Source organism: Chiloscyllium plagiosum, unplaced genomic scaffold (assembly GCF_037043375.1).
Source record: "Chiloscyllium plagiosum isolate Xiang-an unplaced genomic scaffold, Cpla_swu_hap1 HiC_scaffold_2, whole genome shotgun sequence".
NCBI lineage: Eukaryota > Metazoa > Chordata > Chondrichthyes > Orectolobiformes > Hemiscylliidae > Chiloscyllium > Chiloscyllium plagiosum.
In genome coordinates, this window is record NW_028270140.1 from 163,328,502 (window position 1) to 163,355,888 (window position 27,387).

General features: G+C 49.6%; 1 protein-coding gene across 1 annotated transcript in view; it reads left to right on the forward strand.

The window, feature by feature from the left end:
* The window catches only part of LOC122546955 (receptor-type tyrosine-protein phosphatase mu-like), a 319,090-nt gene that overhangs the window by 290,726 nt on the left and 977 nt on the right, over nt 1-27,387 (forward strand). Inside the window, exons 10-13 of the mRNA XM_087975319.1 lie at nt 3,687-3,821; nt 6,562-6,687; nt 14,960-15,111; nt 21,894-22,029. Coding sequence (XP_087831445.1) covers nt 3,687-3,821; nt 6,562-6,687; nt 14,960-15,111; nt 21,894-22,029 — 549 coding nt within the window. The remainder of the gene's footprint in view (nt 1-3,686; nt 3,822-6,561; nt 6,688-14,959; nt 15,112-21,893; nt 22,030-27,387) is intronic.

Here is a 27,387-nt window from a genome sequence, read left to right on the forward strand (position 1 = left end):
ACTAGCTGAAAGAAGACAGAGGATGGTGGTTGATGGGAAATATTCATCCTGGAGCTCAGTTACCAGTTGGGTACCACAAGAATCTGTTTAGGTCCACTGCTGTTTGTCATTTATGTAAATGACCTGGGTGAGGGCATAGAAGGATGAGTTAGTAAATTTTCAGATGACACTAAGGTCGTTAGAGTTGTAGATGGTGCTGAAGGATGTTGTAGACATTGATAAGCTGCAGAGCTGGGCTGAGAGGTGGCAAATGGAGTTTAATGCGGAAACGTGTGAGGTGATTCACTTTGGAAGGAATAACAGGAATGCAGAGTACTGGGCTAATGGTAAGATTCTTGGCAGTGTAGATGAGCAGAGAGATCTCGGTGTCCATGTACATAGATCCCTGAAAGTTGCCACCCCAGGCCTGGGCTAATAAGTGGCAAGTAACATCTGTGTCACACAAATGCCAGATCGCGACCATCACCAACAAGAGACAATCTTACCATTGCCCCTTGACATTCAATGGACGTCGATTTTCCTGCTCCTTGGATGCTGCCTGAACTGCTGTGCTTTTCCAGCACCACTCTAATCTGGAATCTGGTTTCCAGCATCTGCAGTCATTGTTTTTACCTCCTTGACATTCAATGGTGTTCCCATCACTGATTCCCCCATTATCAACACCCTGGAATGTACTTTTGACCAGAAACTCAACTGGACCCGCTCTATAAACACAGTGGCTACAAGAGCAGGCCACAGGCTGGGAATACTATGGTGACTAACTCACCTCCTGACTCCCAAAGCCTGCCCATAGAACATAGAAACATACAGCACAGAACAGGCCCTTCAGCCCACGATATTGTGCCGAGGGTTAATGCTAATCTAAAACATAATAACCTAACCTAGCACCCCTCAACTCACTGCTATCCATGTGCATGTCCAACAGTCGCTTAAATGTCCCCAATGACTTCACTTCCACCACCTCAGCTGGCAACGCATTCCATCCATTCACAACTCTCTGCGTAAAGAACCTACCTCTGACATCTCCTCTATACCTTCCTCCTAATATCTTCAAACTATGACTTCTTGTACCAGTCAACCCTGCCCTGGGGAAAAGTCTCTGACTATGACTCTATCCACGTCTCTCATTATCTTGTACACCTCGATCAGGTCTCCTCTCTTCCTTCTTCTCTCCAGAGAGAAAGGTCCGAGCTTAGTCAACCATTCTTCATAAGGCAAGCCTCCAGTGCAGGCAGCATCCTGGTAAACCTTCTTTGTACCCTCTCCAAAGCCTCTGTATCTTTCCTATAGTAGGGTGACCAGAACTGGACACAATATTCCAAGTGTGGTCTCACCAGGGACTTATAGAGCTGTAGCAAAACCTCGCGGCTCTTAAATTCAATCCCCCTGTTAATGAAAGCCAAAACACCATATGCTTTCTTAACAACCCTATTCACTTTGGTGGCAACTTTGAGGGATCTATGTACTTGAACACCCAGATCCCTCTGTTCCTCCACACTGCCAAGAATCCTGTCTTTAATCTTATATTCAGCATTCGAGTTCAACCTTCCAAAATGCATCACTCCGCATTTAACTCTATCTGCCACCTCTCAGCCCAGCTCTGCAGCCTATCTATGTGGCGCTGCAGCCTGCAGTAGCCCTCGAGACAATCAATGGCACCTCCAACCTTTGTCATGATTTGGAGATACCAGTGTTGGACTGGGGTGGACAAAGTTAAAAATCTCACAACTCCAGGTTATAGTCCAACAGGTTTATTTGGAAGCACTAGCTTTCGGAGCGACGCTCCACAACCAGCTGACAAAGGAGCGGTGCTCCGAAAGCGAGTGCTTCCAAATAAACCTGTTGGACTATAACCTGGTGTTGTGTGGTTTTTAACTTTCTCCAACCTTTGTATTGTCACCAAATTTACTAACCCACCCCTCAACCTCCTCATCCAAGTCATTTATAAAAACTACAAAGAGCAGAGGCCCAAGAACAGAGCCCTGCAGGACCCCACTCACCACTGACCTCCAGGCAGAATACTTTCCATCTACAACCACTCTCTGCCTTCTGTCAGCCAGCCAATTCTGAATCCAGATAGCCAAATCTCCCTGTATCCCATACTTCCTGACTTTATGAATGAGCCTACCATGGGGAACCTTATCAAATGCCTTGCTGAAATCCATATACACTACATCCACTGCACGATCTTCATCAACTTGTCTCATCACCTCCTCAAAGGACTCAATAAGATTTGTGAGGCATGACCTGCCCTCACAAAGCCATGCTGACTGCCTTTAATCACACTATGCTTTGCCAAATAGTCATAAATCCTATCCCTCAGGATTCTTTCCAAAACCTTGCTGACCACAGACGTAAGACTGACCGGTCTGTAATTGCCAGGGATTTCCCTATTACCCTTCTTGAAAAGAGGAACAACATTCGCCTCCCTCCAATCCTCCGATACAACTCCCGTGGAGAGTGAGGAAGCAAAGATCCTCGCCAGCGGCTTAGCAACCTCCTTTCTCACTTCACAGAGCAGCCTAGGATAAATCTGGTCTGGCCCTGGGGACTTATCAATCTTAATGTTTTCCAAAATTTCTAGCACATCAACTTAATCAATCTTGATCTGGTCTAGACTGTATCCCAGCTCCTCAAAGTTCTCATTCACAACAAGTTCCCTTTCCTTGGTGAAAACTGAAGCAAAAAAACAAAAATCATTTAGGACTTCCCCTATCTGCTCAGACTTCACGCACAAGTTCCCTCCGCTATCCCTGATCGGCCCTACCTTCTCCCTGATCATTCTCTCATTCCTCATGTATGAGTAAAACGCCTTTGGGTTCTCCCTAATCCTTCTTGCCAAGCCTTTTTCGTGCCCCCTCCTGGCTCTCCTCAGTCCATTTCTAAGCTCCTTTCTAGCAAGCCTGTAATCCTCTAAAGATATGCTAGATCCTTGCCTCCTCCACCTTATGTAAGCTGCCTTCTTCCTTTTGATGAGAAGCTCCTCTGTTCTCGTCATCCAAGGCTCCTTAATCTTACCCCTTCTTACCTGTCTCAGAGGAACAAATTCTTACAACACTCGCAACAACTGTTCTTTAAACAGTCTCCACATGTCTGCTGTGCCACCATCTACAAGGCACATGTCAAGAGTGTGATGGAACACTCCCTACTTGCCCTGGATGGGGGCAGCTCCAACAATACTCAAGAAGCTCGACACCATCCAGGACAAAGCAGCCGCTTGATTGGCACCACATCCACAAACATCCCCTCCCTCCACCATCAGCACTCAGTAGCAGCAGTGTGTACCAGCTACAAGATGCAGAAATTCACCAAAAGATCCTCAGACAGTACATTCCAAACCCACGAAAATTGTAAATGGGAACACCACCCCCCTGGAAGCTCCTCTCTAAGCCCCTCACCAACCTGACTTGGAAATATATCGTTGTTCCTTCACTGCCGCTGGCTCAAAGTCCTGGAATTCCCTCCCTCAGGGCATTGTGGGTCTACCTACAGCACATGAACTGCAGCGGGTCAAGAAGGCAGCTCATCCCCACCTTCACAAGGGGCAACTAGGGACGGGGTAATAAATACTGGGCCCAGCCAGTGAAATCCACATTGGATTCCAGTTTGAGTGGATATTCCAGTGTGTGTGAAGGAGAATGGATGAATGTTGTCATTTTCTCACTTGTATTTTTATTTGCCCTCAGTCCTATTTGAAGAAGGATGGATTTATAATGACACAGTTACCACTTGATCTGACGATTGTGGATTTTTGGGCGCTGGTGTACGATCTCGGCTGTGTATCACTAGTGACCATGAGCCAACTGGCGGATCTGGACAATGTGAGCATCGGCCTGTTATTGCAACACCCCCTTTCACATGGCCAACCTCCCACCTGAGCTGGGCTCACTCCTTGGGGCAGGACGTTATTCCAGGTGGTCAGGGATCAGTCCGGGGGAAAAGGACACTCCTTGGTTTCCCAGGGTGAAAGGCAGTCACTCCCAGAGAGGGGTGTAAGGGTTGGGGGGGGGGAACGTATCAGCAGGGCGTTACTCCGAAGGTGTCGGTGATGTAAGGGTATCTGAGTTGATGCCTGTGTTTACAGCTTCAGCCCCACCCCTTGGGCCCAAGATCCAAGAGAGAAAAAATAAAAAGCAACAATAATGCACCAAGCCTTTGGGGGGGGGGGGGGGGGGGGGAGGTGGGTTAGGGATGGGGATGGAGTTAGGGATGGGAGTAATGGGGATGGGAAGGGGTTAGGGATGGGAAGGGGTTAGGGATGAGGGGTTAAGGATTGGGGGTTGGTTAGGGATAGGGGTTTGGTGGTTAGGAATTGTGGTTGCTTGGGGATGGGGTGGTTTTGGATGGGGGTGTGGTGAGGGATGGGGGTGTGGTGAGGGATGGGGGTGTGGTGTGGGATGGGGGTGTGGTGAGGGATGGGCGTGTGGTGAGGGATGGGGGTGTGGTGAGGGATGGGGGTGTGGTGAGGGATGGGGGTGTGGTGAGGGATGGGGGTGTGGTTTGGGATGGGGGTGTGGTGAGGGATGGGGGTGTGGTGAGGGATGGGGGTGTGGTGAGGGATGGGGGTGTGGTGAGGGATGGGGTGTGGTTAGAGACACTGGGTGTGATTAGAGACAGGGGGTGTGGTCAGCGGTAGGGGGTGTGGTTAGAGACGGGGATATGGTTAGAAACAGGGGGTGTGGTTAGAGACAGGGGGTGTGGTTAGAGATGGGGGTGTGGTTAAAGACAGGGGGTGTGGTTAGAGACAGGGGATGTGGTTAGAGATGGGGTGTGTGGTGAGAGACGGGGGTGTGGTTAGAGACAGGGGGTGTGGTTAGAGACAGGGGGTGTGGTTAGAGACAGGGGTGTGGTTAGAGACAGGGGGTGTGGTTAGAGACAGGGGGTGTGGTTAGAGATGGGGGTGTGGTTAGAGATGGGGGTGTGGTTAGAGACAGGGGGTGTGGTTAGAGATGGGGTGTGTGGTGAGAGACAGGGGGTGTGGTTAGAGATGGGGTGTGTGGTGAGAGACGGGGTGTGGTTAGAGATGGGGGTGTGGTTAGAGATGGGGTGTGTGGTGAGAGACAGGGGGTGTGGTTAGAGATGGGGGTGTGGTTAGAGACAGGGGGTGTGGTTAGAGACAGGGGGTGTGGTTAGAGATGGGGGTGTGGTTAGAGACAGGGGTGTGGTTAGAGACAGGGGGTGTGGTTAGAGATGGGGTGTGTGGTGAGAGACAGGGGGTGTGGTTAGAGATGGGGTGTGTGGTGAGAGACGGGGTGTGGTTAGAGATGGGGGTGTGGTTAGAGATGGGGTGTGTGGTGAGAGACAGGGGGTGTGGTTAGAGATGGGGGTGTGGTTAGAGACAGGGGGTGTGGTTAGAGACAGGGGGTGTGGTTAGAGATGGGGGTGTGGTTAGAGATGGGGGTGTGGTTAGAGACAGAGGGTGTGGTTAGAGACAGGGGGTGTGGTTAGAGATGGGGGTGTGGTTAGAGACAGGGGTGTGGTTAGAGATGTGGGTGTGGTTAGAGACAGGGGTGTGGTTAGAGATGGGGGTGTGGTTAGAGACTGGGGGTGTGGTTAGAGACAGGGGGTGTGGTTAGAGACAGGGGGTTTGGTTAGAGACAGGGGGTGTGGTTAGAGATGGGGTGTGGTTAGAGACAGGGGGTGTGGTTAGAGACAGGGGGTGTGGTTAGAGACAGGGTGTGTGGTTAGAGATGGGGGTGTGGTGAGAGACGGGGGTGTGGTTAGAGACAGGGGGTGTGGTTAGAGATGTGGGTGTGGTTAGAGACAGGGGTGTGGTTAGAGATGTGGGTGTGGTTAGAGACAGGGGTGTGGTTAGAGACAGGGGTGTGGTTAGAGATGGGGGTGTGGTTAGAGACAGGGGGTGTGGTTAGAGACAGGTGTGTGGTTAGAGATGGGGGTGTGGTTAGAGACAGGGGTGTGGTTAGAGATGGGGGTGTGGTTAGAGACTGGGGGTGTGGTTAGAGACAGGGGGTGTGGTTAGAGACAGGGGGTGTGGTTAGAGATGGGGTGTGGTTAGAGACAGGGGGTGTGGTTAGAGACAGGGGGTGTGGTTAGAGACAGGGTGTGTGGTTAGAGATGGGGTGTGTGGTGAGAGACGGGGGTGTGGTTAGAGACAGGGGGTGTGGTTAGAGACGGGGGTGTGGTTAGAGATGTGGGTGTGGTTAGAGACAGGGGTGTGGTTAGAGATGTGGGTGTGGTTAGAGACAGGGGTGTGGTTAGAGACAGGGGTGTGGTTAGAGATGGGGGTGTGGTTAGAGACAGGGGGTGTGGTTAGAGACAGGGGTGTGGTTAGAGATGGGGGTGTGGTTAGAGACAGGGGGTGTGGTTAGAGACAGGGGGTGTGGTTAGAGACAGGGGTGTGGTTAGAGATGGGGGTGTGGTTAGAGATGGGGTGGGATGGTGTAGGCCATTGGGCAGCGTTGGGCATTTCTACATCATCAGGCACCAATGGGCTGCCCACTGTTCCTGCTGGATTGTGGGTGAAAATGTGCAGGGTGGGGTGCAGAGACCTGACTGACTGACCATGCTCTGTCCTGTAATCAATCTCTGATTGTGTCCTAGACCTATGTTGCATTCTGGCCTCAAGATGGTTCCAGCTACTACGGCCCGTTCCAGGTGACCTTGGTCTCTGAGAAACTACAGGCAGAATTCACAGAGCGACGCCTCACCCTCAGTAAACACAAACAGGTGAATCTCTGCCTTGGCCAGCACAGGGGAGGCATTGGCTGGGGGAGAGGGTCAGGGAACAGCGGTTGTTGCCTGGGGCCAAATGATCACAGTCAGAGCAGGATGTGGATCCTGATGCAAGAGAATGTGTTTATAATACAGACAGAAAATTTGACACTGAGCCTCACTCCAGGAGGCTTCTGAGATTGGGAGGGGGAGGTGCTGTCCTGTGACAGGGGCAGAGAAATCTGGGTGTCTGGAGTTTAGAAGAATGTGAGAGGATCTCATTGTGTCCAATGGATTCTGAAGAATCTTGTCAGGGTCAACCTGGGGCAGGTCCCCCATAGGGACACAGTCTCAGAAAGAAGGGTCAAGCATTTGGGGTTGGGATACGGAGAATGGCCTTCACTCAGCAACTTGTGAATCTTGGAATTGGAGATTGTGGCAGTTGTTCAGTAAGTGAGCCTTAATGTCTTTGTAAACCATTTTCTCTTTGGCTGTTCAGCATTTTGTTTCCAAGAGATTGATGGTTGGTTTCTCAAAATAAAGAGCTATGTTCTGCTTGCTCATTTTCCCCCATTTTGATTTCTTTTACTTTTACACTGTCCCTAGTTGGCAGTATTTGCTGCTGTAATTAGTTGATTTCATAGTGCATTTCTTGATAACAGAAAAAATACCTAGTTTGTTCACAGTGGCTATGAAAGTGAAATGGCAGCTCCTGAATGCGAAACTGCAACATCTTAAATTAAAAACGCAGCTCAGGGTTACAAAACAACTATTTAAGTTACACTTAATAATTGGTAAAAAGACAACAGCCAGGTTCATTCCTACCCTACCTTGCCCTCTCACACCTTTTTAGATTGTTGTTTTCATTCTGCATCTGGTGGGTGCTCCTGTTTCCAATTGAGCACATGGTTAATTTGGTATTTTAGTTCTCTCGAGTGACCCTGGTGGGCATTGTTTGTTAATTGGGTATTTTGGTAATTTTGGTGGGAGTGAGTTTATTCTAACAAAACACCCTGGGTTCTCAGGACCGCTTTTCTGTAGTGTAATGGTTCCCACCTCACACTTGAAAGGTCCCCAGTTCAGAAAAGGAAGAATAATCATTAAAGCTCAGGAGGACAAATTCTTTCCGTATGTTTGAAATGTTATGATTGGATTTATTTACAGAATGAAAAGAAACTGGATTCTTACCCAGAGTGTCCTCGGAAAGGAAGCAAGCAATGTTCCCTCATAATTTTGCAGCTTTTCAAGATAGGTGGGCACTATAGGGGTTGGGGTGCAACACTTTCCTTCCCATTGACATTCCGATTTAGTCAGCTTCCTCGTTTTCCCATTGGTTTTTGGTTACTGTTACAGGGCTCCGAGCGTGTATTTTTGTCACTTGTTCATCTGGTCATTGGGTCCATTAATAAATAAAAGAACTGGATCCTTCCCCAGTGGGGAGTTGAGCTCTGTCTGTCAAGGCCTGTGACCAGTGGAGTGCCACAAGGATCGGTGCTGGGTCCACTACTTTTCGTCATTTATATAAATGATTTGGATATGAACATAGCAGGTACAGTTAGTAAGTTTGCAGATGACACCAAAATTGGAGGTGTAGTGGACAGCGAAGAGGGTTACCTCAGATTACAACAGGATCTGGACCAGATGGGCAAATGGGCTGAGAAGTGGCAGATGGAGTTTAATTTAGATAAATGTGAGGTGCTGCATTTTGGGAAAGCAAATCTTAACAGGACTTATACACTTAATGGTAAGATCCTAGGGAGTGTTGCTGAACAAAGAGACTTTGGAGTGCAGGTTCATAGCTCCTTGAAAGTGGAGTCGCAAGTAGATAGGATAGTGAAGAAGGCGTTTGGTATGCTTTCCTTTATTGGTCAGAGTATTGAGTACAGGAGTTGGGAGGTCATGTTGCGGCTGTACAGGACATTGGTTAGGCCACTGTTGGAATATTGCGTGCAATTCTGGTCTCCTTCCTATCGGAAAGATGTTGTGAAACTTGAAAGGGTTCAGAAAAGATTTACAAGGATGTTGCCAGGGTTGGAGGATCTGAGCTACAGGGAGAGGCTGAACAGGCTGGGGCTGTTTTCCCTGGAGCGTCGGAGGCTGAGGGGTGACCTTACAGAGGTTTACAAAATTATGAGGGGCATGGATAGGATAAATAGGCAAAGTCTTTTCCCTGGGGTCGGGGAGTCCAGAACTAGAGGGCATAGGTTAGGGTGAGAGGGGAAAGGTATAAAAGAGACCTAAGGGGCAACTTTTTCACGCAGAGGGTGGTACGTGTATGGAATGAGCTGCCAGAGGATGTGGTGGAGGCTGGTACAATTGCAACATTTAAGAGGCATTTGGATGGGTATATGAATAGGAAGGGTTTGGAGGGATATGGGCTGGGTGCTGGCAGGTGGGACTAGATTGGGTGTGGAGGAAAGCTTCCTGGAATGGTTTTTCTTTATTTACTTGTGGGGCATGGGTGTTGCTGACTGTTCATCATGTATTGCCCATCTCTAGTTGCCTTGAAACTGAGTGGCTTGCCAGGCCATTTCAGAGGGCAATTGAATGTCAACCACTTTGATCTGCAGTCACATGTAGGCCAGACCATGTGAGGATGGCGATTTCCATTTCTGAAGGACATTACTGAACCAGATGGGTTTTTCTAAAAATCAACAATAGTTTCACAGTCATCAGTGGATTCTTAATTCCAGATTATTATTGAATTCAAATTCCACCACCTGCCAGGTTGTCACAACATCAGCTGAATTTCTGGATTAATCGTTTAGTGATTATACCACTAGGGCCATCACCTCCCCCTAAATGTGTTAAAGATCATTTTCAAAGTAATACATTGAGGAATCAACAAGGACACAGATTACTTTGAATGTGGCATTATGCAAACCAGAAAGGGCCAATTAATAACCTTGTTATAAAAGAACATTTAGGGAATATGACCACTGTAGAGTAGAAGTTTCCATTTAATTTGAAAATGATGTTGTTCAAAGTGATTCATTTTGGAAGGTCAAATTTGAATGCTGAATACAGGGTTAAAGACAGGATTCTTGGCAGTGTGGAGGAACAGTGTGATCTTAGGGTCCACATACATAGATCTCTCAAAGTTGCCACTCAAGTTGATAGGGTTTTAAAAAGGCGTATGGTATTTTGACTCTCATTAACAGGAGGGGGATTGAGTTTAAGAGCCACGAGGTTTTGCTGCAGCTCTATAAAATCCTGATTAGACCACATTTGGAATACTGTATTGTATCCAGTTCTAGTTGCCTCATTAGGGGAAGGATCTCAATACTTTAGAGAGAGTGCAGAGGAGATTTACCAAAATGCTGCCTGGATTGGAGAGCTTGTCTTATGAAGAGAGGTCGAGTGGGCTTGGGCGTTTCGCACTGGAGAGGAGGAGGCAGAGAGGTGACTTGATAGAACTGTACAAGGTAATGAGAGGCATAGATAGAGCAGATAGCCAGGGACCGCCCCCCCCCCCCGCTACCCCCAGGCAGAAATGGCTATTGTGAGGGGGCATAATTTTAAGGTGATTGGAGGAAGGTATAGGTCAGATGTCAGAGGTAGGTTCTTTACGCAGAGAGTGATGCGTGCATGGAATGCACTTCCAACGGTGATGGTAGAGTCAGAAACATTAGGGACATTTAAGCAACTGCTGGACAAGCATATGGGTGGTAGTAAATTGAGGGGTGTAGGTTAGGTTGATCTTAGATTAAGATAAATGCTTGGCACAACATTGTGGGCTGAAAGGCCTGTAATGTGCTGTACCATTTTATCTTCTATGTTCTAATCTAAAGCTTGGATTTTAAGTCTATGTAAAGGCAATTGTGAATATTGGAGGAGGATGTTGGTTGAGATGGATTGTAAAAATACATTAAAAGGTTTGGTGATAGTTAGGCAATGGCTTGCATTTAGAGAGTTTTCAAAAACCATTCATTCTTTTAAGGTAAAAATCGCCACTGTAACTATCAATGAGCCATTGCTAACAAGACAATGAAAGGTGCAATTAGACCAAAGAAGGAGGAACTAGAAGCTAGAGAATTCTGAGAACTCTGAGAAATAAGTATGGATGGTTTGAAAACCGTTCACGTTACAGAAGAGAAAACGCTGGAGGTCTTAGAAAACATAAAGGTGGATAAATCTCCAGAACCTGATCAGGTGTATCTGAGGATGTGTTGGGAAATTTGAGAGGAAATTGTGGGGACCCATGAAGAAATACTTGCATCATCTATAAATGTGGGTGAGATGCCAGATGACTGGAGCATCGCTAATGTTGTGCCTTTGTTTAAAAAGGGATGTAAGGAGAAGCCTGGGGACTATAGACCTGTGAGCCTGACTTCATTGGTGGGTAAGTTGTTGGAGGTGATTCTGAAAGATAGGATTTGTATGCATTTGGAGAAGTAAGGAATGCTTAGGGATAGTCAGCATGGTTTTGTGCGAGGGAAATTGAATCTCTCAAACTTGGAGTTTTTTGAGGAAATAACCAAGAAAATTTCTGAGGACAGAACGGTAGACATTGTTTACTTGGACTTTAGTAAAGCCTTTGACAAGGTTCCACATAGTAGACTAATTGGTAAAGTTAGATCACACATGATTCAGGGTGAGCTTGCCAATTGAATTAAGAATTGGCTTAACATCAGGTGATAGAGGATGGTGGTGGTTTTTGGACTAGAGGCCGATGACCAGCAGTGTTCCACAGAGATCGGTCCTGAGTCTGCTTTTATTTGTGGTTCATCTAAATGATTTAGATGAGAATATAGAAGGCATGGTTAGTAATTTTGCAGATGACTCGAACATTGGCGGTATAGCGGGCAGTGACAAAGGTTGTCTAAGATTACAAAGGGATCTTGATCAGTTGGACTGAAGAGTTTAATTTGGATTAAAATGAGATATTGAATTTGGCAAAATAAACGAGCACAGCTTATAACAATTAAAGGTAGGGTCTTAGGTGGTGTTGTAGAACAGTGACACTGAGGGGTTCAGGTATATAATTCATTGAATTTTCATCACTGATACACAGGGGAGTTAAGGCATTGAGCACATTTTCCTTCTTTGCTTAGACCTTTGAATATCAGGGGTAGGACGTTATGTTGAGGTTGTACAGGTCATTGGTGAGGCCACTGTTGGAGTACTGTGTCCAGCTCTGGTTATCCTGCTGTAGGAAGGATATTATTACATTGGAGAGGGTGCAGAAAAGGTTTACCAGGATCTTGCAAGGAATGTAAAATAGTAGGAAACATATAAATGGAATATAAACACTTCCATTCATGTGAAAAGAACAAAACGATTAGCACAGATGAGATGTGCAGAGACAGGAGAAGTGAATTAAAATGCTAATAAAACCTTATTGTTCGATAAGGTTCCCCACAGTAGGCTATTGTACAAAATGCGCAGGAATGGGATTGTGGGAGATATAGCAGTTTGGATCAGTAATTGGCTTGCTGAAAGAAGGCAGAGGGTGGTGGTTGATGGGAAATGTTCATCCTGGAGTCCAGTTACCAGTGGTGTACCACAAGGGTCGGTGTTGGGTCCACTGCTGTTCGTCATTTTTATAAACGACCTGGATGAGGACGTAGAAGGGTGGGTTAGTAAATTTGCAGACGACACTAAGGTCGGTGGAGTTGTGGATAGTGACGAAGGATGTTGTAGGTTACAGAGAGACATAGATAAGCTGCAGAGCTGGGCTGAGAGGTGGCAAATGGAGTTTAATGTGGGCAAGTGTGAGGTGATTCACTTTGGTCAGAGTAACCGGAATGCAAAGTACTGGGCTAATGGTAAGATTCTTGGTAGCGTAGATGAGCAGAGAGATCTCGGTGTCCAATACACAGATCCTTGAAAGTTGCCACCCAGGTTGACAGGGTTGTTAAGAAGGCATACAGTGTTTTAGCGTTTATTAACAGAGGGATCGAGTTCCGGATCCATGAGGTCATGCTGCAGCTGTACAAAACTCTGGTGCGGCCGCACTTGGAGTTGTGTATAGTTCTGGTCACCGCATTATAAGAAGGATGTGGAAGCTTTGGAAAGGGTGCAGAGGAGATTTACTAAGATGTTGCCTGGTATGGAGGGAAGGTCTTACGAGGAAAGGCTGAGGGCCTTGAGGTTGTTTTTGTTGGAGAGAAGAAGGTTGAGAGGTGACTTAATAGAGACATATAAGATAATCAGAGGGTTAGATAGTGTGGACAGGGAGAGCCTTTTTCCAAGAATGGTGATGGCGAGCACGAGGGGGCACAGCTTTAAATTGAGGGGTGATAGATATAGGACAGATGTCAGAGGTAGTTTCTTTACTCAGAGAGTAGTAAGGGTATGGAATGCTTTGCCTGCAACGGTAGTAGATTCGCCAACTTTAAGTACATTTAAGTCGTCATTGGACAAGCATATGGACGTACATGGAATAGTGCAGGTTAGATGGGCTTCAGATTGGTATGACAGGTCGGAGCAACATCGAGGGCCGTAGGGCCTGTTCTGCGCTGTAATGTTCTATGTTCTATGTAAAAGCTATGTAAGTACTTTGTGTCTATCTTCACAGAAAGGCACAAGAGGTCATAGAGTGATGTACTGCACAGAGCATCCCTGAAATAATTAAGATGCAGGGTTCCTGTCAGACTGTGCACCTGAAAGGAGCGCAACTGGAAATGAAGTTGATGAATCCCAAGGACTCACTCCCTTTCTCCCTCGAGTGTGGAAGGAGATGACCTGAGGACTCGTGGTTCCATTACTAATCATCTTTTAACATTTGGTTATTTCTGAAATAGTACCTGCAGATTGGAAGATTGAAAATATCATCACTACTGTTTCAGAAAAGAGGGAGACAGAAAAAAATGGGGAACAACAGATCTATTATCCTGAGGACAGGAGTAGGGAATATACAACAAATGATTTTAAAGGGAGTCATTACTTGATATACAGGAAATAACTGCCTGAGCAGACAGAGTCAACATGTATCTATGATAGGGAAACGTGATGGAGTGTGTTTAACATGTAACGGACAGCATTGAGAAGAGGAACATTGGAGGTGGTGTATTTAGATTTCCTGATTAAGTCCCACGTAACTGGTTATTGAACAATGTTAAAATTCATGGAATTGAGAAATTATGCTTACTGAGATTAAGGACTGTTTAACTGGCAGAAAACAGAGAGTAGGATCAAATGGGTGATCATCACGTTGGCAGGCTGTGACCAGTGGGGCATCACAAGGAACAGTGCATGGGCCACAGCTGCTCACATTAATTATCAACGATTCGGGTGTGGGGCCAAATAAATGATTCCCGGTTTGGCAGATATCATAAGACTTGGTGGGAAAGGGGTTTGTGAGGATAATGTAAAGAGGCTTCAAGGAGATTTAGGTGAGCTGAAGGAGTGGCAGATGGAGTAAGGGTAAGTGTGAGAGGTGGGTGGAAACTGGAGTTTATGTAGAGGACTGGCCTTGATTGTGTTGGATGTTAGAGCAGTTGTATGGTCTGCTACTGCTCCTGTTTCTGATGGAGTGGAAGGTGTGTGATTTCTGTATATTATCATTTACTTTTAAGCTTGAATTTTGACTTAGTGGAATAGGAGTGTTGGTCTGTATGTTTTAATATTTAACTTGTCAGTTTGTTTGCAGTGAGGATTTTGAAACGAGAGCAGGTTACTGAGACCCTGTGGCAGTGATTGTTTGCATTGTCGGGTTCAGGGTCACAGCGAGCACAATTAGCTCACTTTCAGTTTGGGAAAATCAATCATTCATTTTTGTTTTGGGGAAGATTGGAAACCTTTTAAAAACCTGACTGGAGTCATATGTGAGTACTGTTAGTCCTTGAGAAAGAAGTGAGACCCAAACAGTTAGGAGATCGATTCCCTCAGTTTAAGTTTGAAAGTTCCCATCTAAGCTCAGTTGTGTGAATACTCAAGGAAGAGGCTACCAAGCCCTCAAGTTCAACACTGAAAGAAACAGTGAATCCAAAGCTATAGCTGTGATAAGGAAGGGATCTGTCTGTGGGACTTGAGTAATGGAAAGGGATAGCTTTGGGGAAGGTTGGAGTTGGTTTTTCCATTTTGAAATCTTTCAAATTGTGTTAAATGTGAAGAGCTGACTTTGTTTCATGTTATCGTCACTTCTTCAGTGTAATGAACTTCTGTTTTATTGTTAAAATCAGATCTGAAGCAATGCAAGTTTATGTTTCAGTGAAAGATCAACACATTAAATTACTAAGAAGAAATGACAATTTATTAGATTGAGTTATAGTCTGAGCCCTGACTTGGTCAGTAATCACATGGACTGGGGTTAGAACACTTAGGTTTGATCTTCTTGTTGCAGAATGTGAAGTATGAGATTAAAGTTCTGCAGCTTGATAATTGGCCAATGGGAGACCCTGTCCCTCAATCCCCAAACTCCATCATCAGGATCATACAGGAGCTGGATTCATGGCAACAACAGAATGGGAATAAACCAATCCTCGTCACCTGCTGGTGAGTGAAGACAACCTGATATTTACAACAGCCGGTCCACAATCCTCACACTCACCGCCTTACACACTCACTCCACACCCTCACACTCACCGACTTACACACCCACTCTCACACCCTCACACTCACCGACTTACACACCCACTCTCACACCCTCTCACTCACCGACCTACACACCCACTCTCACATCCTCACACTCACCGACTTACACACCCACTCTCACACCCTCACACTCACCGACTTACACACCCACTCTCACACCCTCACACTCACCGACTAACACACCCACTCTCACGCCCTCACACTCACCGACTTACACAGCCACTCTCACACCCTCACACTCACCGACTTACACACCCACTCTCACACCCTCACACTCACTGACTTACACACCCACTCTCACACCCTCACACTCACCGACTTACACACTCACTCTCACACCCTCACACTCACCGACCTACACACCCACTCTCACACTCTCACACTCACCGACTGACACACCCACTCTCACACTCACCGACTTACACACCCACTCTCACACCCTCACACTCTCTGACTTGCACACTCACTCTCACACCCTCACACTCACCGACTTACACACCCACTCTCACATCCTCACACTCACCGACTTACACACCCACTCACACGCCCTCTCAATCACCGACTTACACACCCACTCTCACGCCCTCTCACTCACCGACTTACACACTCACTCTCACACCCTCACACTCACCGACTTACACGCCCACTCTCACACCCTTGCACTCTCTGACTTACACACTCACTCTCACACCCTCACACTCACTGACTTACACACCCACTCTCACACCCTCACAATCACTGACTTGCACACTCACTCTCACAACCTCACACTCACCGACTTACACACCCACTCTCACACCCTCACACTCTCTGACTTGCACACTCACTCTCACACCCTCACACTCTCTGACTTACACACTCACTCTCACACCCTCACACTCTCCGACTTACACACCCACTCTCACCCTCACACTCTCTGACTTGCACACTCACTCTCACACCCTCACACTCACTGACTTACACACACATTCTCACACCCTCACACTCTCCGACTTACACACCCACTCTCACCCTCACACTCTCTGACTTGCACACTCACTCTCACACCCTCACACTCACTGACTTACACACTCACTCTCACACCCTCACACGCTCTGACTTACACACCCACTCTCACACCCTCACACTCTCTGACTTACACATCCACCCTCAAACCCTCACACTCACTGATTTACACACTCACTCTCACACCCTCACACTCTCTGACTTACACGCCCGCTCAAACACCCTCACACGCTCTGACTTACACATTCACTCTCACACCCTTACACTCTGACTTACACACTCACTCTCACACCCTCACACTCACCGACTTACACACCCACTCTCACACCCTCACACCAACTTACACACTCACTCTCACACCCTCACACTCACCGACTTACACGTCCACTCTCACACCCTCACACTCACCGACTTACACACCCACTCTTACACCCTTACACTCACCGACTTACACACCCACTCTTACACCCTTACACTCACCGACTTGCACACCCACTCTCACACCCTCACACTACCGACTTACACACTCACTCTCACACCCTCACACTCTCCGACTTACACACCCACTCTCACCCTCACACTCTCTGACTTGCACACTCACTCTCACACCCTCACACTCACTGACTTACACACACATTCTCACACCCTCACACTCTCCGACTTACACACCCACTCTCACCCTCACACTCTCTGACTTGCACACTCACTCTCACACCCTCACACTCACTGACTTACACACTCACTCTCACACGCTCTGACTTACACACCCACTCTCACACCCTCACACTCTCTGACTTACACATCCACCCTCAAACCCTCACACTCACTGATTTACACACTCACTCTCACACCCTCACACTCTCTGACTTACACGCCCGCTCAAACACCCTCACACGCTCTGACTTACACATTCACTCTCACACCCTTACACTCTGACTTACACACTCACTCTCACACCCTCACACTCACCGACTTACACACCCACTCTCACATCCTCACACTCACCGACTTACACACCCACTCACACGCCCTCTCAATCACCGACTTACACACCCACTCTCACGCCCTCTCACTCACCGACTTACACACTCACTCTCACACCCTCACACTCACCGACTTACACGCCCACTCTCACACCCTCACACTCACTGACTTACACATTCACTCTCACACCCTTGCACTCTCTGACTTACACACTCACTCTCACACCCTCACACTCACTGACTTACACACCCACTCTCACACCCTCACAATCACTGACTTGCACACTCACTCTCACAACCTCACACTCACCGACTTACACACCCACTCTCACACCCTCACACTCTCTGACTTGCACACTCACTCTCACACCCTCACACTCTCTGACTTACACACTCACTCTCACACCCTCACACTCTCCGACTTACACACCCACTCTCACCCTCACACTCTCTGACTTGCACACTCACTCTCACACCCTCACACTCACTGACTTACACACACATTCTCACACCCTCACACTCTCCGACTTACACACCCACTCTCACATCCTCACTCTCTGACTTGCACACTCACTCTCACACCCTCACACTCACTGACGTACACACTCACTCTCACACCCTCACACGCTCTGACTTACACACCCACTCTCACACCCTCACACTCTCTGACTTACACATCCACCCTCAAACCCTCACACTCACTGATTTACACACTCACTCTCACACCCTCACACTCTCTGACTTACACGCCCGCTCAAACACCCTCACACGCTCTGACTTACACATTCACTCTCACACCCTTACACTCTGACTTACACACTCACTCTCACACCCTCACACTCACCGACTTACACACCCACTCTCACACCCTCACACCAACGTACACACTCACTCTCACACCCTCACACTCACCGACTTACACGCCCACTCTCACACCCTCACACTCACCGACTTACACACCCACTCTTACACCCTTACACTCACCGACTTGCACACCCACTCTCACACCCTCACACTACCGACTTACACACTCACTCTCACACCCTCACACTCACCGACTTACACACCCACTCTCACACCCTCACACTCTCTGACTTACACACCCACCCTCAAACCCTCACACTCATCGACTTACACACTCACTCTCACACCCTCACACTCTCCGACTTACACACCCACTCTCACACCCTCACACTTACTGTCTTACACACCCACTCTCACACCCTCACACTCTCTGACTTACACATCCACCCTCAAACCCTCACACTCACTGACTTACACACTCACTCTCACACCCTCACACTCTCTGATTTACACGCCCGCTGAAACACCCTCACACTCACTGACTTACACACTCACTCTCACACCCTCACACTCTCTGACTTACACGCCCGCTGAAACACCCTTACACTCACCGACTTACACACTCACTCTCACATCCTCACACTCTGACTTACACACTCACTCTCACACCCTTACACTCTGACTTACACACTCGCTCTCACACCCTCACACTGTCCAAATTACACACTCACTATAGCCCTCACACTCACTGACTTACGCACCCACTCTCACACCCTCACACTCACCGCCTTACGCACTCACTCTCACACCCTCACACTCACCGACTTACACAACCACTTTCACACCCTCACACTCTCTGATTTACACACTCACTCTCACGCCCTCACACTCATCGACTACACACTCACACACCCTCAAACTCACTGACTTACACACTCACTCTCACACCCTCTCAATCACCGACTTACGCACCCACTCTCACACCCTCACACTCTCTGACTTACACACCCACTCTCACACTCTCTCACACTCACCGACTTCCACACACTCACACACCCTCACACTGTCCAACTTACACACACTCTCACACCTTCACACTCTCTGACTTACACACTCACACTCACCAACTTCCACTCTCACTCTCACACCCTCACTCTCTCACACTCACCAACTTCCACACTCACTCTCACACTCTCTGACTTACATACTCATGCTGACATACTCTCATGCTGTCCGAATTACACACCCACCCTCGCACTCCCTCACACTCTCTGATTTGCACACACTCTCGCACCGCTCACACTGTCTGATTTACACACTCACGCTCACTCACATAGACTCCTCGCACTCCCTGACATACACATTCACACTCACTCTTACACACCGTAACAGGCACTTTCTCACAATCTCTTACACCCTTTCACACACCTTCATGCTCCCACATAATCTCTCACTGTAACACTGACTCACCAACATCTACGCTCACTCTCACACTCACTGTGGGGTTGGGTGGGAACCGGAGAGTGGAATACGGTGGGGGAGGGGATAGGGGGAGGGGGTGCAAAGTGACGTTGCAGTGCTGGGGACAGGAGAGGAGGTGTCGGAGAGGGTGAGGAGTGTAGGGGGAGTGGGTGGGTTGGAGAGGGTGAGGGGTGTAGGGGATGGGTGGGTCGGAGAGGGTGAGGGGTGTAGGGGGATGGGTGAGGGTGAGGGGTGTAGGAGAGGTGGGTGGGGGAAGAGGGTGAGGGGTGTAGGAGAGGTGGGTGGGGGAAGAGGGTGAGGGGTGTAGGGGAGGTGGCTGGGGGAGAGGGTGAGGGGTGTAGGGGAGGTGGGTGCGGGGAGAGGGTGAGGTGTATAGGAGAGGTGGGTGGGGGGGGAGGGTGAGGGGTATAGGGGAGGTGGGTGGGGGAGAGGGTGAGGGGTATAGGGGAGGTGGGTGGGGGAGAGGGTGAGGGGTATAGGGGAGGTGGGTGGGGGAGAGGGTGAGGGGTGTAGGGGAGGTGGGTGGTGGGAGAGGGTGAGGGGTGTAGGGGGATGGGTGAGGGTGAGAGGTGTAGGAGAGGTGGGTGGGGGAGAGGGTGAGGGGTGTAGGGGAGGTGGGTGGGGGAGAGGGTGAGGGGTGCAGGGGAGGTGGGTGGTGGGAGAGGGTGAGGGGTGTAGGGGAGGTGGGTGCGGGGAGAGGGTGAGGTGTATAGGACAGGTGGGTGGGGGGAGAGGGTGAGGGGTATAGGGGAGGTGGGTGGGGGAGAGGGTGAGGGGTATAGGGGAGGTGGGTGGGGGAGAGAGGGTGAGGAGTGTAGGGGAGGGGGTGGGGGAGAGAGGGTGAGGAGTGTAGGGGAGGGGGTGGGGGAGAGAGGGTGAGGAGTGTAGGGGAGGTGGTGGGGGGAGAGGGTGAGGGGTATGGGGAGGTGGATGGGGGAGAGGGTGAGGGGTGTAGGGGAGGTGGGTGGGGGTGTAGGGGAGGTGGGAGGGGGGAGAGGGTGAGGGGTGTAGGTGAGGTATGTGGGGGAGAGGGTGAGGGTTGTAGGGGAGGTGGGTGGGGAGCGAGGGTGAGGGGTCTAGGGGAGGTGGGTGGGGGTAGAGGGTGAGGGGTGTAGGGGAGGTGGGTGGAGGAGAGGTGAGGGTGTAGGGGAGGTGAGTGAGGGAGAAGGTGAGGGGTGTGGGAGGTGGGTGGGGGGGAGAAGGTGAGAGGTGTGGGGGTGAGAGGGTGAGGGGTGTAGGGGGGTGGCGGTGAGAGGGTATGGGGTGTGGGGGGGTGGGTGTAGGGGGTGGGTGGATTGGAGAGGTTGAGGGGGTTGGAGGGGTCGGTGGGGGTGGAGGGTGAGGGGTGGGTGGGGGTGAGAGGGTGAGGAGTTTGGGGGTGTGGGGGGGTGAGAGAGTGAGGGGTGTAGGGGAGGTGGGTGGGGGGAGAGGGTGAGAGGTTTGGGGAGGTGGGTGGGGGAGAGTGTGGGGGGTGGATGGGGGTCAGGGGTGTGGAGGGGGTGGGTTGGGGGGAGAAGGTGAGAGGTGTAGTCGGGGTGAGAGGGCGAGGGGTGTAGGGGGTGGCGGTGAGAGGGTGAGGGGTGTGAGGAGGTGGGTGGGGGTGAGAGGGCGAGGGGTTTGGGGCTGTGTTGGGGGTGAGAGGGTGAGGGGTGTGGGGGGGAGGTGGGGGGAGAGAGGGTGATGGGTCTGAGGTTGTGGATGGGGGAAGAGGGTGGGGGGTTGGGCGGGGGAGAGGGTGAGGAGTGTGGGGGGGTTGAGAGGGTGAGGGGTGTGGGGGAATGGATGGGGGTGAGAGGGTGAGGGGTGTGAGGGAGTGGATGGGGGTGAGAGGGTGAGTGGTGTGGGGAGTGGGTGGGGGTGAGAGGGTGAGGTGGGTGGGTGGGTGAGACTGGGGGATTTAGGGGAGGTGGGTGAGGGTGAGAAGGTGAGGGGTGGGTGTGTGGATGGGGGTGAGGGGTGTGGGGGGGTGGATGGGGGTGAGAGGGTGAGGGGTGTGGGTGGTGGTGAGAGGGTGAGGGGTGTGGGGATGAGAGGGTCAGGGGTGTGGGAGGGTGGGTGGAAGTGAGAGGGTGAGGGGTGTGGGAGTGGGTGGGTGGGGGTGAGAGGGTGAGGGGTGTGGGTGGGGGTGAGAGGGTGAGGGGTGTGGGGGTGAGAGGGTGAGGGGTGTGGGAGGGTGGGTGGAAGTGAGAGGGTGAGGGGTGTGGGGGTGGGTGGGGGTGAGGGGTGTGGGGGTGGGTGGAAGTGAGAGGGTGAGGGGTGTGGGGGTGGGTGGGAGAGAGTGAGGGGTTTAGGGGAGGTGGGTGAGGGTGTGGGGTGGTAGGTGAGGGAAGGTAGGGTGGGGGTGTCGATGTGGCAGAGAAGGGAGTGAGGGTTGATGAAGCCACTGTCTGATTGGTGGATTTTCTGCAGCGATGGAGCGAGTCGCTGTGGGCTATTCTGTGCTTCCAGCTTTATCTGTCAGCAGATGCTGCACGAGACCGCGGTCGATGTCTTCCAAGCTGTCAAAACTATCCGCAGCAGCAGGCCCCAGGTCATCAACAACACGGTGAGTGGATCACCAGATCACTGCTCCCAGGTCAGCAATGACACGGTAACTGGATCACCAGATCATTGGCCATGGCCTATCAATGACACATGTGTGGATCACCGGGTCCCTGGCCCCGAGTTAGCGTGTGTCGGAATGGCAAAGTTACAGCGATCACGGGGGATTTCAGTCTGCAGGTGGACTGGGAAAATCAGGTTGGGAGTGGATTGGAAGGAAAGGAATTTGTGGAATGTCTATGAGATGGCTTTTTGGAGCAGCTTGGGTAACCGAACAGGAAAGACAGGGGAACAGCAATGGCAGGAGATTCTGGGAGTAATTCAGGAGACACAGCAGAGATTCATCCCGAGGAAGATGAAGCCTGGTACAGGGAGGGTGAGGCAACCGTGGCTGACTGGGGAAGGTAGGGATGCAATGAAAGCATATAATGTGGCAAAGGGCCGTGGGAAACCAGAGGATTGGGAAGCTTACAAAGACCAACAGAGGGCAACTAAAAATAAATGAGGGAGAAGATTAAATATGAGGGTCAGGAAGCCAGTGGTATAAAGGAAGACCGTAAAACACATAAAGGGCAAAAGAGAACCTAAAGTAGACATTGGGTCGCTGGAAAATGATGCTGGAGAGATAGTAGTGGGAAACTAGGAAATGGCTGAGGATCTGAATAATGACTTTAGAACACAGAACATAGACCAATACAACACAGAACAGGCCCTTCGGCCCACGATGTTGTGCCGAACATTTGTCCTAGCTTAAGCACCCATCCATGTACCGCTCCAATTGCCGCTTAAAGGTCACCAATGATTCTGACTCTGCCACTCCCACAGGCAGCGCATTCCATGCCCCCACCACTCTCTGGGTAAAGAACCTACCCCTGACATCCCCCCTATACCTTCCACCCTTCACCTTAAATTTATGTCCCCTTGTAACACTCTGTTGTACCCGGGGAAAAAGTTTCTGACTGTCTACTCTATCTATTCCTCTGATCATCTTATAAACCTCTATCAAGTCACCCCTCATCCTTCGCCGTTCCAATGAGAAAAGGCCTAGCACTCTCAACCTATCCTCGTACGACCTATTCTCCATTCCAGGCAACATCCTGGTAAATCTCCTCTGCACCCTCTCCAAAGCTTCCACATCTTTCCTAAAGTGAGGCGACCAGAACTGCACACAGTACTCCAAATGTGGCCTTACCAAGGTCCTGTACAGCTGCAACATCACCTCACGACTCTTGAATTCAATCCCTCTGCTAATGAACGCTAATACACCATAGGCCTTCTTACAAGCTCTATCCACCTGAGTGGCAACTTTCAAAGAGCTATGAACATAGACCCCAAGATCCCTCTGCTCCTCCACCTCACTAAGAACCCTACCGTTAACCCTGTATTCCGTATTCTTATTTGTCTTTCCAAAATGGACAACCTCACACTTGGCAGGGTTGAACTCCATCTGCCACTCCTCAGCCCAGCTCTGCATCATATCTAAGTCCCTTTGCAGCCGACAACAGCCCTCCTCACTATCCACAACTCCACCAATCTTCGTATCGTCTGCAAATTTACTGACCCACCCTTCGACTCCCTCGTCCAAGTCATTAATAAAAATTACAAACAGCAGAGGACCCAGAACTGATCCCTGCGGAACTCCACTTGTAACTGGGCTCCAGGCTGAATATTTACCATCTACCACCACTCTCTGACTTCGACCGGTTAGCCAGTTTTCTATCCAACTGACCAAATTTCCCACTATCCCATGCCTCCTGACTTTCCGCATAAGCCTACAATGGGGAACCTTATCAAATGCCTTACTAAAATCCATGTACACTACATCCACTGCTCTACCCTCATCCACATGCTTGGTCACCTCCTCGAAGAATTCAATAAGACTTGTAAGGCAAGACCTACCCCTCACAAATCTGTGCTGGCTGTCCCTAATCAAGCAGTGTCTTTCCAGATACTCATAAATCCTATCCCTCAGTACCCTTTCCATTACTTTGCCTACCACCGAAGTAAGACTAACTGGCCTGTAATTCCCGGGGTTATCCCTATTCCCTTTTTTGAACAGGGGCACAACATTCGCCACTCTCCAGTCCCCTGGTACCACCCCCGTTGACAGTGAAGACGAAAAGATCATTGCCAACGGTACTGCAATTTCCTCTCTTGCTTCCCACATAATCCTAGGATATATCCCGTCAGGCCCGGGGGACTGGTCTATCCTCAAGTTGTTCAAAATGTCCAACACATCTTCCTTCCTAACAAGTATCTCCTCCAGCTTTCACACTCTCCTCTTCAACAATACGGTCCCTCTCGTTTGTAAATACTGAAGAAAGGTACTCATTCAAGACCTCTCCTATCTCTTCCGACTCAATACACAGTCTCCCACTACTGTCCTTGATCGGACCTACCCTCGTTCTCGTCATTCTCATGTTTCTCACATACGCATAAAATGCCTTGGGGTTATCCTTGATCCTACCCGCCAAAGACTTTTCATGCCCTCTCTTGGCTCTCCTAATCCCTTTCTTCAGGTCCCTTCTGGCTATCCTGTATCCCTCCACTGCTCTGTCTGAACCCTGTTTCCTCAACCTTATGTAAGCCTCCTTCTTCCTCTTTACAAGACATTCAACCTCCCTCGTCAACCAAGGTTCCCTCACACGACCATTTCTTTCCTGCCTGACAGGTACATACATATCAAGGACACGTCGTATCTGTTCCTTGAAAAAGTTCCACATTTCCACGACATCCTTCCCTGACAGCCTATGCTCCCAACTTATGCTCCTCAGATCCTGTCTTACAGCATCGTATTTACCCTTCCCCCAATTGTAAAACCTACCCTGTTGCACGCACCTATCTCTCTCCATAACCAAGGTGAAAGTCACAGAATTGTGGTCACCATCACCAAAATGTTCACCCACTAACAAGCCCATCACTTGTCCCGGTTCATTACCAAGTACCAAATCCAAAATGGCCTCCCTCTGGTCGGACAATCTACATACTGTGTTAGAAAAGCTTCCTGGACACACTGCACAAACACCGCCCCATCCAATCTACTTGATCTAAAGAGCTTCCAATCAATATTTGGGAAGTTGAAATCGCCCATGACTACTACCCTGTGGCTTCTGCACCTTTCCAAAATCTGTTTCCCAATCTGTTTCTCCACATCTCTGCTGCTATTGGGGGGCCTATAGGAAACACCCAACAAGGTGACTGCACCTTTCCTATTTCTGACTTCAGCCCATACTACCTCCAAAGGCAGACCCCCCTCGAACTGTCTTTCTGCAGCCGTTATACCATTTCTAATTAGCAACGCCACCCCCCCTCCTTTTTTACCACCCTCCCTAATCTTACTGAAACATCTGTAACCAGGAACCTCCAACAACCATTCCTGTCCCTCTTCTATCCACATTTCCGTGATGGCCACAACATCGTAGTCCCAGGTACCGATCCACACCTTAAGTTCACCCACCTTATTTCTGATACTCCTTGCGTTGAAGTATACACACTTGAACCCATCTCTGTGTCCGCAAGTATTCCCTGTCAGTGCTACCTTCTCCACAGCCTCCCTACATTCTTGGACATCCTGACAAACAGCTAACCTACTTGCTGGACTACAAGTCCGGATCCCATCCCCCTGCCAAATTAGTTTAAATCCCCCCGAAGATAGCTAGCAAACCTACCCCCCAGGATATTGGTGCCCTTCTGGTTCAGGTGCAACCCGTCCTGCTTGTCCAGGTCCCACCTTCCCCAGAATGCAGTCCAATTGTCCAAATACCTGAAGCCCTCCCTCCTACACCATCCTTGCAGCCACGTGTTCAACTGCACTCTCTCCCTATTCCTTGCCTCACTGTCACGTGGCACCGGCAACAACCCAGAGATGACGACTCTGTCTGTCCTAGCTTTCAGCTTCCAGCCTAACTCCCTGAGCTCTTGAATGACCTCCCCACCCCTCTGCCTACCTATGTCATTGGTGCCAACGTGCGCCACGACTTCTGGCTGCACACCCTCCCCCTTAAGGATTCTGAAGACACGTTCCGAGACGTCTCGGACCTTGGCACCCGGGAGGCAACAAACCATCCGAGAGTCTCGCCCATGCCCACAGAATCGCCTGTCCGTCCCTCTAACTAGAGAGTCTCCTATAACTAGCGCTCTCCTCCTCTCCCCCTTTCCCTTCTGAGTCTCAGAGCCAGACCTCACGCCACAGACCCGGTCACTGCAGCTTACCCCTGCTAGGCCTTCCCCCCCACCAGTATCCAAAGCGGTATACCTATTGTTTAGGGGAATGACTACAGGGGATCCCTGCACTGCCTGCTTCCTCCCCTTCCCACCTCTAACTGTTACCCAGCTACCTCTGTTCTCTGGCGTAACTACGTCCCTGTAGCTTCTATCTATCACCCTCTCAGCCTCTCGAATAATCCTCAGTTCATCCAACTCCAGTTCCAGTTCCCTAACTCGTTCTGTGAGGAGCAGGATCTGACTGCATTTCCTGCAGATGAAGTCGGCAGGAGTATTGGTGGTCACCCCTACCTCAAACATCCTGCAGGAGGAACATTCCACTGCCTGCGCTGCCATTACTCTACACCTCGTCTCCAAAACAAGAACACTGAGTAGCTTACCTGTGGACTTTAAAGTTAGGTTAGAGGAGGACGATGGGAGGGAGGCCCTACTATGTAGGGCTTGGGGTATAGAACACACCCACTCAAATATCAATCACTTACCTTCCCGACCAGCTCTGCGCTCCAACCTCACTTCCGCCCAGCTCGCGCCACTCTCTGCTGTGAAAAAAAAAGACTTTGTCTCAGTCTTCATGGTGGAAGACACGAGTAATATCCCAAACATTTAAGAGAGTGAGGGGGCAGAGCTGAGTATGGTGGCCATCACCAAAGAGAAGGTGCTCGCAAAACTGAATGGCCTGAAGATGGATAAATCACTTGAACCAGATACACTATGCCCCAGCATTCTAACGGGGATAGCTGGAGAGATAATGGTCATCTTTCAGGAATCACTAGAATCAGGTAAAATCAAACACAGTGTCTTACAGAAGAGAGCATGGAACACCATCCTCCATGGAGCTGTTTCTTGGACCAGCAACCTCAAACCTGCCTGATTGTTTATAGTGAATAGCCAGAGCTGAAAATGTGTTGCTGGAACAGCGCAGCAGGTCAGACAACATCCAGGGAACAAGAGAATCGACGTTTCGGACATAAGCCCTTCTTCAGGAAAGATTCAGCTCTGATCTCCAGCATCTGCACACCTCACTTTCTCCTATAGTGAATAGCCAGACTGCCAAAACCAAATCAAACCAGAGGAAAGCTGAGGGGTGGGAGAACTGGCCACTTCCCTTTCATTGTACACATTGCGGTATCTGTTAGCT